At 38.9% G+C, this 12288-nt stretch overlaps 1 protein-coding gene across 9 annotated transcripts in view; it reads right to left on the reverse strand.

Moving 5' to 3' along the window:
• Window positions 1-12288, reverse strand: part of SEC16A (SEC16 homolog A, endoplasmic reticulum export factor) — a 31547-nt gene that overhangs the window by 1668 nt on the left and 17591 nt on the right. For 5 of the 9 annotated variants that reach the window (XM_072883535.1, XM_072883534.1, XM_072883528.1 and 2 more), the window contains 22 exons: window positions 12138-12276; window positions 11641-11883; window positions 11217-11314; window positions 10417-10498; window positions 10108-10225; window positions 9754-9865; window positions 9354-9462; window positions 8727-8867; window positions 8497-8610; window positions 7650-7854; window positions 7211-7459; window positions 6432-6520; window positions 5320-5367; window positions 4980-5138; window positions 4659-4736; window positions 4371-4427; window positions 3552-3663; window positions 3076-3213; window positions 2290-2390; window positions 1854-1928; window positions 1195-1254; window positions 219-293 (listed from right to left, as the gene is read on the reverse strand). In XM_072883535.1, coding sequence (XP_072739636.1) covers window positions 219-293; window positions 1195-1254; window positions 1854-1928; window positions 2290-2390; window positions 3076-3213; window positions 3552-3663; window positions 4371-4427; window positions 4659-4736; window positions 4980-5138; window positions 5320-5367; window positions 6432-6520; window positions 7211-7459; window positions 7650-7854; window positions 8497-8610; window positions 8727-8867; window positions 9354-9462; window positions 9754-9865; window positions 10108-10225; window positions 10417-10498; window positions 11217-11314; window positions 11641-11883; window positions 12138-12276 — 2602 coding nt within the window. The remainder of the gene's footprint in view (window positions 1-218; window positions 294-1194; window positions 1255-1853; window positions 1929-2289; window positions 2391-3075; window positions 3214-3551; window positions 3664-4370; window positions 4428-4658; window positions 4737-4979; window positions 5139-5319; window positions 5368-6431; window positions 6521-7210; window positions 7460-7649; window positions 7855-8496; window positions 8611-8726; window positions 8868-9353; window positions 9463-9753; window positions 9866-10107; window positions 10226-10416; window positions 10499-11216; window positions 11315-11640; window positions 11884-12137; window positions 12277-12288) is intronic. The other 4 variants (XM_072883530.1, XM_072883532.1, XM_072883531.1 and 1 more) reach the window with 4 other exon arrangements.

Below are 12288 nucleotides of genomic sequence, written 5' to 3' on the forward strand. Positions count from 1 at the left end.
GGAATTAAAAAGTGTTCTGTAAAAGTGTCAAACTGGAGACAAAATACAAAAGCTGGCAATAAAGTTTTGAACGCAAACCTGTTAACTTAAACAGGTGCTAGACTGGTCTATGTGCACATTTAACACTACACGCAACAGTCCAGATGAAGCTACTAAAACATAAAATCATGGTTTTGTTCAATAGTTCTGTTCAAAGTAAAGATGAGGTCCTTACTCACTTGTGCAAACTGAGAAGGATTGTAGAACGGTACTGTTCCTGCTGAAGGTCCCCCCGAAGGTGGTACAGGGGCAGGCTAGAAAGTAGGTAGTACTGAAGTTACAGAACTGCAGAGCTTCACTGCCTCTCAAATGTGGTTTGCTTAGTCATACAGAGCAAATATTCACAGTAATAATGCCAACAATATGGACAGCGCAGCATATTGTAACAACTGCAAAAAGTGCTGGTACGGTTTGCATCCATATCTTTAATATTACTTGCTTAACGTAGGAATTGGCAAAAGAATGTCACATGCATAAACTGTAAATAGCTCTGAAAATCCAAAGCATGCAAAACCAAAACAAGACACCGGTGCGACTTCACTGAATTAGTACCTTCTGCTTTTGTTAGTAGACCTTAGGACTTGCCCCAAAATAAACATTCTATGTCAAGTTTTGCTTTACTAAGAAATATCAGAAATAGTTTGTCACCCCTTTATGGTGAGCCCACAGTACTGGAACTTACAGCAGAGATGAAGCATTCCTTTAATTCCTACAGGGGCTTTTGCAGATGAAACAGACAACGGTATTATTACCAATTTGAGACTGGCACCAGCAGAATGACAAGGTTTTGCTTGTGTGAGTCTTTTTAGGAGGTTTTTGGGGGGCTTTTTTGTTTGTTTGTTTAAAATTAACTGACTTCTTTGGCATCCCAGGGAAGAGCTGATCAAAATTATTAAGTGAATCTCTTAGGAACATGAACATAAACAAAAAGCATGCCTGGATTACATGCATTCTCATAAATACAAAAAACTCTGAAGACCCTGTTTGAGTGTTAAAAGGAACACTACACCATTAGTCACCTTTAATGTTATTTCTGTGAAATGAGAAGAGGGGAAAATGACTAAAAGTAGCATTAGTAAGTATTTGAGCAAATGCAAAATAAAGAGGGGAAAAGTAAATAAGTTAACATAAATGAGAATGGCCAGCCACATGTACCTGATTAAAATGCTGGCTTACTTCACGTGATAATGAACTCATTGAACTAGAGCGCGAAAGCTACAAAACAGCAAGAACACACAAATACAAAAAAACACAAATAAAAAAGTCGTCATGCATGTCACTGCCCCAAGCTTTCAGTTGTTTTATTTAATTTTAAAAGTCTCACTGCCAAAGGTTAAACCAACTTCAAGTTAAAAAAAAAAGTAAAGCCAGAAGTTAGTTTAAATCAAAAGGACTTCTTAAAGCACAAAATTATGGAGATATAGAAAACATTTAGTAGGAACAAAGGTAATGTTACTCTGCCTAGCACATAGCAATCTATTCTCCTCTGTGTCTCACACTTAAATATTAGTGAAATTACATGCATGCATGGAGGCAAGAAGAGATCCTCAAACTGCTATTGACATTTTACTCTGAAAAAGGTTTGTAAAAGTCTATTTATAGAGAAAAAGGAGATCGCACTACAGAAATGTAGGCCACAGAGGTTGAACTTCTTGTCTGGACTTAGAGGTTTTTTCTGTACAATTTTGGAGGCAGTCATACGATTCCATCTTGGCTAGTTATCAGCAACTGAATCCGTTACTTGTTGTTTTAGATGGCCCATGTTAAAATACGCTGCACAGGTCATTAGCTAACTACTTTGAATCAAGCCTTACCTCGCCTGATTGGGAGCCATCAGGGTTAGAAACAGGAAGTCCAGATCCAGGAGGAAGGATTGCAGGGTTTAAATACTAAAGAAAAACAATGCACTTTTGTTAATCTTCGTTGCTATGATGCTATTTCAAATTTCTGCTGTATTGTTCCCACTGAAGCAAAACAACATTACAATACATCAAGCCAGGTGAAACGTGCAGTGTATGGCTACTTCCTATGTTATGTTCTTGGTCCCTTTGGTCACTTTTCACGGGCTTCCAACTTCCATTTTCATTTCGTTTCCCTTCTCCAGTTTTTAGCCAGAAGGCAGGCATTGTTTGTGTATAATAACAACATGCTTTGTACATACTGTGGCTATGAAACTACTATTCAGAATCATGAGGGTTTTTTAACCAGAAGTTTGAATTATATATACACAAGACATTCTTTCTAACCCACCTCTGGTTCAACAGCTGCAGCAGGATCTGTGTTGGTTTGATTTGCAGCTGGTGTGTGCTCCGCTGCACCACTCCCTTCCATCGGCTGGGGTTCCCCTGGAACTACAAAGGAAACGGGATTTAGGCAAACACACCATACCAGGGCGTTTCACTTCACAGAATGAGAAGCAGAGACATCAGCAGAACTGAATTTCTACAATACCAATCTTCTCCCAGGAAAAAGGTAATCTAAAGAGGGCAGTGTCAATGTCTCTAGATGCCCCGGTCTTGTTACAAGTCTGCAAAAGCAGGCGATGCATACAGCTCATACAGATAACCTTGGTGCAACAAAGTATGTAGCGAAAGCAGGAAAAAAAAAAAAAGAGATGGTAAGCAAAGGTGCAGGTAAGACCTCCCCCTTTCTTTCCCCAAATAGCAATCCTGGAACTAGAAACAGGTGTCAGAAGTGAGCATGAGATACTGAGCAACACAGGAATACTACACAGTTCAAATTTTGCTATTTGGATGGCCTAGCCACTCCGCAATGCGGGGGCAGGGGGCAAAAAAGGCAAAAAAAGAGAACACCTTTGTTTGCAGCACACAGAGCTGGGCTTTACTAATCCATTTGTTTTACTGCAGTTCCCAGACTAATTCTACTTCTAAAACAAATTGGAGTGAAGGAGATTGAACATTCTTAAATGTTTGTTAAAGGCTACATAATACACACCCTGGCAAAAGTGACTGAGATGACTGTATAACCATAAATAACCATACAACCGCCTTACAATTTTATCCACTCATGACACACCTGAGTTTGGAACAAATACATTTGCAGGAATTGGCATTGGAGCCAAGGGAGCAAACAGGTCTGATGGTGCAGGAACGGCACCACTTGACTTGGTTCCACCTGGATTCAGGACGTCAACATAACGGGCTCTGCTTCCAGCTAAAAGAGAAAAATCCAGAAGTAACAGAAATAAGCCTTGTGCTAGTCAGCCCTATGTCTATTTCAAACAGTCTGCCGGTTAAGCCGTCTTTCAGAATCAGAAACTAATGCTCCAGGAATACGAACAACACTACCCTAGTCACAATACAGTTGTGACAGCAATCTCGGTGCAGAAGCTAGGCACAAGCAAAGCCAGCAATAGCCACAGCTCCATGATTATCACTGAGTTGCCAACTGTTCCCAAACAACTCCAGAAAAGCCAAGAATTCTGCCTTCACATCTTATGCAAGAGAAAATCCAAAGTCTTCCATACTTCAAGCATCAGTGTTGTCTGTTACCTGCTCTTCTGGAGAACATGTTGACGGGGGCACTAGGTGGGCCTCCAGATCCAGGTGGAACAGTCTGAGGAACTTTAGGAAATCCTGTTGGAGGTGGCGGCGGAGGCTTACTCTGCAGGGAGAACAAAAAAAAAATCCAACCACATCATTGACTGAGAGTTTTAAACCAAGTATCCATCTGACTTCTCCTTTTCCTTACCTATTCCAGAGCACACAAAATTGGGTATACAGACATAGGTCTTGTAGTGCAGACCAATATTCCTCATCTTCCATCTGATAACTTAACTAATGTTAAGTGGCATTTCTACAACCCATCTACACTCGCTCTAAAAAGAAACATTTACAACAGTGGTTCTTATCGTTTGTTTGTGTTTTGAGACTGATCCTTGAATGACAAGGATGGACAAGATGTGTGATTTTCTTGGCTTTACAATGCATTACATTTTTAAAACTATAGAATCTTCCTACCCTTTTTCCCTATATTCTGTTTGCAGCAAATCAATTAACAAGCGATTGCCTAGGTGATGTCAACCTCTGTGAAGAGATACACCAGACTAAGCTTAGAGTAAATTCCCTTGTAAATTCAATCATGATTACTGGATCCACACCAGCAACTAAAGACACAAATGGTTCCATAAGGATGTAGACTACAAGAACATGTAACCTGTTTATTAGTTTCAAAAAAAAAAAAGTTGCACATTTTAATCCAAATTCAGTAAAAGGCAACTCTTAAGAGCCAATAACAGATTAAAGAAAATTGTGCGCCAGTATAGATTTCAGTTTTGCACTTGGAGAAATAATGAGTCCTCAGATTTTTACCTCTTCTTCTGGTTCATCCAGATTAACCCAGCGTTGTTTCTGTTCATCCCAAACAATCTACAAGGAAATCACAGTCAAAGATTAGGAGTTCCAACACAGCTGTTAAGCCAAAAAACCCCCCAAAACAGTAACTTTTTTCTTTTTAAAAGCCAGCCTTGGAATACGCATAATCTTGACAGTTTTACACACATTTGTTTACTTGTCAAAACAATGTTCATTGCTGTCATCCAGGAAAACATTTTGAACACATTAAAATGTATAAAGGTTTTTGTGATTTAGGGGCCTTACTGATTTGTTCTTGTCATCAGGAAGGTGAGCTTCATTCTTTCCTTTTCCCATCAGCCAGCGTAACCAGTTTGCACCAGTCTAAAAATAAATTCATCTATTCAGTTAATTCTCTCAACACTGTCTTTACAGGCAGATTAAAAGAAACATTCATGCAACAATTCATTTTCTGTTAGGGACTTCAACTCTGAGCCCAGAGTTGCACCTAATAAATAGAAAGAAACCGTTTAGTCAGGACCTCTTAAATCAGTACCCCGGACCAGGAGTTACCTCATATACTAACAAATCTCCTCTAGCTATAGCTACCCTTCGTAGAAAGTTTACCTTTCTAGGTGCTGGCTCCTTTTTTATTTCTTTTTTATTCTCTTTCCCTACAGGAACAGAGGGAGAAGGAGAGGGCTGTTTTGCTGCAGAGTTGGATCTCTCTCGTCCCACAGAATGAGCAGAGGACTCTGAAGTTGTTCGTGATCTTCGCCCATAGCCCTGTATTACGAATATACAGGAAAGTACAAAGTTGTTACTGCTGAGTGATGCATTACATTTCATCTTGCTAAACAAATTCCTTCTTTGGAAAGTTAGTAATAGAAAGAGATACAAAACAAGTAAAAGTAAACATAAATAAGAATGAAGATTTAATGAAAGAAACAGCCTGCTCGTGGCATACCATATGTGCTGAAGACTGAGATGCAGATCTGGATCTTCGTCCTGGTGCCTGGTTAGATACAAAGCCAGGACATGCTTAATAAGCAAGCAGCTAAATATCTGACACAACATTCACTTTTAATCAAAAATTCCCACACAATTCAAGATATTCAAGCTGGTTATTTGGGTACTTCTATCTCCTCTGCCATGTAGGAGGTGCAGAAAGAGAGCTGAAGTCTGGCCAAGTAATTGCACTATCATGTAACTGGTCCATTAAAAAGAGTTAAATCAGGGCACTGCTGTGCACACTAAGCAGCCCACAAGAGGAATGATATAAAAATGCTACACCAGGGAGTGGTTGCTGCATTTTTTTTTCCCCTCCAACATTACGTTGTTCTTCTAATGTTCATATAGCAGCTCAAGCATTAAAAAAACCAAAACCAACACCAAAAATACCAAAAAACCCCCCAAAACCAAAACTGTTTCTTCTGTAAGTACGGTTAATTTCTAGTTAAAAAGCCTCCCCATCCTTTATCAAGTTGCCAAATGTATCCCTATTAAAAATGTTTATATTAATTATTTAAAACAATTGTCACTTCAGGAGACTAAACTTCCAAAGCAGATACCAACTTCAGTGATATTTAAACAGTTAAAATACCATACATTTAAAAAAGGGGGTTGGGATTTTGATAAACACCTTCCACATTTCCAGCCGTGACCAAGTGGTAGTCAATACTATACTTTTAAAACTCAGTCACAGAACTGTTCTTTAGGGCTTGCTTGCCTCACTTGCTGATGTATGCTACAAGTTCTTCTGGCTATGGAAGAATCATTCTGGGAGATGGGAGAGGAAGGCAGGGCAGAGAAAGACAAATTAAACTCTTCAGACAACAGCCTGATATCCTCCCTCCCCCTTTAAAAAAAAATAAATTATTTTTAGAGAGGAAAATCATGGCTAAAATTTTTCTACTAGTTCTTCATCATTTATTCCACTGAAGGGGAAGGACAGTGGGGAAGAAAAACTATGCTTCAAGTCTTGCTGAAGAAAGAGACGGAGCCTCAATACGCTCTTGTGTTTGCGAAGATCTGCAATGCAGCTGACACTTGCTGAAGAGATGTATGAAATAGAGATACCATGCTAGCCATTCTGCCATAGAAATCCTCCTCTCTCTGTTCAGGGAAAGAGTTTTGTGAAGGAGACTCCGGGGCAATTCTCTGCATTCCTTAAAAAACAAATTAGATTATGTTAGCAGGGGGGAACACAACAACAACAACAAAGCAAAAAAGCCTCCAAACACCACAACACCACTTTTAAGGCAAAAGTTTTCACTAGTTATGAATTTTGTACTAGAAAGAACCTGGTCTTTTAAAGAATGTGAACTGCAGTTGCTATGATTTTTTTTTTTCTCCTGCATGGGTATTATGTTTGTTCTAAACACAGGTCAGAGCAGGCTGAGGGATGCAACCATCAGTATGGGGCAGTTTAAGGTTCTTCACATCTCTACAACAGCTCTGCCAAACTTGCATATGCCTGCCTTCACACGTGCCAGGTTCTGCTGTCACAGAATTAAAACTTATCAGGATCCTAGAAGCTGACGTCCAGAGACAGAAATCCCTGAGGCTCCAATCACAGACCTTGCAAACCGAACTGCCAATCCCAGCGCACTCAGTGATTACCTGTTAGGGTCTAAATCATAATCTGCTGAGCCTGACCTCTCTTTTAAACTAAGCCAAATAAACAGAATGAATACTATAACTTTCCACAGAAGTTTCTGTACCATTACGTGGTGTTTCTAAATTTCATTACCCAAGACTTGGCTTCCTATTTTCTAAATATTGAGATTTTTGCATTATTCCCCAAAATGCTTCATTCCCCTTATAAGGAAGGAAAGCTGTTTACTAAGATCCCAGACCTGTTTCCAGGTTTGTCTGCTCTTCTGACCGTGGTTCAATTTCTTGTGGTGGCCCTCCTGGTGGTAATGCTGACCCTAAATACAGCGGTGATGGTTCAGTTCCATACGGATTTGAAAATCCTGGAGGTGCAAAGCCAGGTCCTGGACCAATAGGCTGAGAAGCCACTGAATAGAAAGGGACACTTCGGACAGCTTCCTGGTCACCAGGAGGAACCATAGCAGCTGACCCATCAAGGACAGCCTGAGGTACTGCAGCACAAAAAAAGTTAAGAGTTATAACTAAACAGAAATTCCAGTGTGTGAACCTTTTACCCTACAAATAAAATGATACAATGCAGAAGTGAAATCTGTTTCTACCACCCTCTTAAGTGGTTTCTTATACCAGAAACCTGAAACATTTATTTTCTCTCTGTCATGAAGAAGGATATGAAACACTAACCTGAAGGCATCAGCTGCACGCTTTGCATCTGTTGAGCCATATTGGGTAATAAGGATGCTAACAATGCATTTTCAGCACCTGGACCCATGTCACGGCCAACTCCTGCTCCATCACATTGACTAGCATGGTCTAATTCAGAGCTTGGTGTACTACATGCATATGGTGGTGGGGTGGATCTGTCTGTGTTATAAGCTATTGCACCCTCCTGCACAAAAAAGCAAGATCTTATTAACTATACCAGACATTAAGTTGATAACCAAGGGAACATATAGCAAAGGAAATCTGAAGAGTGAAAACAGCACACAGGTTTTTTTAGTGTTTAGTCAAAAAATTAGCTGTCAGCCATTTGCAGGCCAAGTTCAACCAAATAATTTAAAGGTTTTTTGCTGGTTTTTTTGTTTGTTTTAAATGGAAGCTTAGTTAATTAGCTCAAGGTTCAAATTTCTAAAAGATCTCTAAATAAATAGTAATTATTTCCACTCTGTTACAATCTAGCTACACTAGTTCACACACAAGTTGTTTTTTTTCTGGCAAGCAGATCTTCTGCTTACAGCAAGAGTTACTGCAACCTAACGAGCCTTGCAATTCTCCTTGCATTACAGTACTAAGAAAAGCCTGTCTCATAGTGTACACCACCCTTTGACTATTCTGTATTGAATCTTAGGGCACTAAAGTGTGGTAAATGCACTTGGTTTAAATCATAACACTTGCACTTTATGACACGAATATATCATAAGGTCACTTCATATGTTTCTGTAATTAGCAGTATAAACAAAACCATTTTAAAAATTGGATTTACACTAATCCTTAAAAGAGAATACTTCATGTTGAAAAGTACATTCTGTACCTTGATCTGTCCATCCACATGTCGAAGCCTTACTAACCATGAAGGTTCAATAAAAGATTCCTGTTCTGGTTTTTCTTTTATCTGTGGGTCAAACAGGCGCAGTTGTGATGACATCTACAGGAAGAAATCATTGTAAAGTTTAAGTTAACTAGCCAACAAAAGGCAACTTTAGCCACAGCTTTACCACCTACAATATGAAGCCATAAATACTTAATTCTTCCTTATGTTACCTGGATTAGCTGGCCAATAAGTACAGGTGAATAGTAATGCGGATCTTTAAGGACAGTTCTGGAAATCACTTCACAATAATGGAAAGCTTGAGCAGCAAGTCCCATTTCAGCTAGTCGGCAAGCATAGATGAATTTGAAAACCTATGGAATGCAAGCAGGTGAAATAAACCAAGCAATCAGAACATTCTTAGAAGTATCAAATGAAAGGCAGTCTGTCATTTCAGTTGAAAGCTCAGATATCCCATTATCACATCTATACTAGGCAGGAAAAAAAAAAGAGGGGAAAAAGCATTCAGTTCTCCTCTTCCACCCAATGTATCCAATAGAAATTATCCATTTGTCTACAGCTAATGCCAACACACTCTGCTGGATCTTTCTTTTGGAATATAGCTATGATAACAACAAAATTTAAAATTCAGAAGTTCAGAATACACAGATGAAAAATGCAAAAAGATTTAAGTGACAACAGGAAAAAAGCCATCTTGCACTATGTTATCCACTAATATTTCATGTTACAGTGGATAAAATATTTGCTGTGCTGAATACAGCATGTGAGAGATTAAAACCTTGCATAAAACATGCCAAAATAAAATAAATAAATTAAAAAAAAAGGAAACAGCTCTTCACCTGGAAATTGGGCAAGCAGCCAGGCTGAGTTCCTAGTGACTGTGCATATTCATAAGCTTCTGTTCTTTGAATGGCTTCATTGGTGGCAAACTTAAAAAATGGCAAGCTACTTGGAATGGGAGAGGAAAAATATTATTTAACATTGGGATTATATATGCTGACAGTAAATAAAGACAATCAGAAATAAAGTCAGAAACATAGCTCTTAGACACACAATATCAATAACTTCTACTCCTCAAACAAGGACAAGGCATCAAATAGCTATCTCAAAACCAGCTGTGGCTAGTGATGATAAGGGGAGCAGTGCAACTCAGTCTCTCACGCCATTAAGCTTTCATTTTCGCATCTAAAAAGTCACGTGTTTTTTTTTTTTAAAAAGAAAAAAAAAGGAAAGCCAAACCTATGATTTGATCCAATTAGGACAAGCTTTGTTGTCTTCCTTGTGTAAACTCCAAAACCAACTTGGGCCATAAGGTAACAAAAATGAGCAGCATCCAGCAGGCCTTTAGAAGCTGTAGAGAAATAAGTGACAGAACTCAGCATATTTTCTCTCGGTAGCACGTTGTAATTCAGCGTCCAGTATTGTTTTGGCTTTGCATTCAGATACCTTCACAATAGAAACACACCCATATAAAACTGTTCCACTTTACATTTTACACAGCAATTGCTTGTTTTCAAAAAAATAAGCTGAGTAATTAAAGCTTTCAGAAAGCTTTTCCTTCAGTCATCACCCTGTTCATTCCCCAAGAGTTACCAAGAGTGTCTCCCATGGTAGCAATGGTCCTGGATTCCAAGTCCACATTACTGGTCAAGTTGGATAACACCATTGCTAGATGAGGCCTCCAGTCTCCCCATTTCTCATCTCCACAGCACTATAAAATTAGAAGAATTACTTAAGTCAAATCAGTGACTGGAGCTCTGCGTGGGTGTTTCAACCTAAAAAGGACTAAACCAACTCATCTGACAATTCTAGGAAAAGCACATGGAAAGATTACTGTTGTGAACTACACTACTCACTGCCGTACCTCTTTAGTCTCAACCGCAGCTCACACTTGAATCTTACCGTGGATGCAGCTGGCATCCTTCCAGACATGAGCTGGTAAACAGTCTGCAGAGGGTCATTAATTGGGAGACTGTTGGCAAATCTACAGAGACATTATACAGAAAAACAAAACACAAACATGGGGTAAGCAGTTAAAATGTACTTGAACACTCAGTGGCAGTTAATCTAGCTTAGTTTAAGAGAAGGAAGTGCTGTTTGAAAATACTACACTGAATAAGCAATTGCCCAGTGCATAATGTTCAAAAGCAAAACATTACTAGTTAACTGTATCTGCCACTCTGACAACGGTCAGTCCAAGCTAGGAAAAAACCTCAAGATTCTCCCCATGCCAGCTGACTAGACTTGGTACATGATTTCACAAGCTCAGGAAGCCGAGAGAAAGTTTTTCTGTCTACAGACAAACCATGCACCAACACATCTGCTTCTTTCAGGCAAGGAGAATGACGGGTACAACAGAGTCACTTGGCTTTAACAAAGTTGACAGTTGGGTTTTTGCACAGTTTTCTCGAAGCCTGACTAACAGCACCTGCCAAGCAAGCCCACAGATGACACTGTTCAAATACCCCTTAAATGGAACGAGTGGCATAGAATAACTCTCAGGTTTCAGTTTATGGCCAGAAGGCCCCAGAATAAAAAGTAACAGATGACAACTGACAATACAGGTAAAATTAAAGCATAATTCTTGCATGAGCTACTAAGGATAACTCATGATTTTGACATTAAGATTTCTGAGCACCAAGTCTCTACCTCATTAGCAGAATAGGTAGTGATATTGTACTAAACAACAAGCAAAAGAGTACCTGGTCATAACTCTTGCATGTGTTCTGCTGTCCATTTTGCTGGCAAGTAGCAGAGCATGACCCCATAAACCATGCTTCATGGCAGACTCCAAAGCATCCTAATTAATACAGAAATTAGTTTTCTGGGAATAGCTTCACATACTACTCAGATAAACAATGATTGTTTTACAGTAGTACTTTGTGACTGAATGAAAACACATTTGTTTAGATCAAATGCCAATATATTAATATGATTTTGGTTTATATTATAAACTGTAGGGCATAACATTTTTCCATACCAGTGTAGTGCAGTGCCACGACATATTACATGCACTGCAACTTGCAAAAATTATTTTAACTGACGCCTGGAGCTTTAAGATTTGTGAAAAATAAGTAAACAAAATAAGGCACATGCAGTATTTGGAACAACAGTATAAACATTCACCTTCTTGCGGCCATAAAGCAGCAACTCTCTGAATCTCTCTGTCTCTTTCTCAAGACTGTCAATTGTGGTTTTAAGACTATCAGTGAGAAATGAGAGCTGGGCTTCACCAGATTCCTCTTCCACTTGTTCCAAAGCCTCATTAGTGAAATCAATCAAATTTGCCTCATTAGGGGACTTCCCAGGAAGCCACACTGTTTTATGATCTCGGAGCAAAAGTTCAGCCAGGTCTGTTCCCACAACAGTCTATACATGTAGAGGAAAAAAAAAAAAAATTCCATTATTTCAACCTTGCCTTCATTTTATTTGTCACTTCAACAACAACATGTGAATATCAGCACCTCTGAGCACCTGAAGACAAGTGACCAGTTTACCTGTTCCATCAATCTGTGAACTATTCCAAGATAAGTCACTATACGCATATTACTGTCTTTTACATAAATACCATTTTGCGTATAAAATATTTTAGGATAGATAAAAATTCAAGCAGTGAGACATACCCCATTCTGCCTGCACAACAGTACAATAAAGTCCCAAAGCAGACTTGCAGATTCTTTGTCAATTAAATTTTTGTTCTTAAAGCACTGTGTAGCTTTATTTTGTGCAAAATTAATAACATCCACTTTATGGGTGTCATCCCTGAAAAAAAAA

The sequence above is a fragment of the Ciconia boyciana genome, chromosome 18 (genome assembly GCF_034638445.1).
Source record: "Ciconia boyciana chromosome 18, ASM3463844v1, whole genome shotgun sequence".
Taxonomy (NCBI): domain Eukaryota; kingdom Metazoa; phylum Chordata; class Aves; order Ciconiiformes; family Ciconiidae; genus Ciconia; species Ciconia boyciana.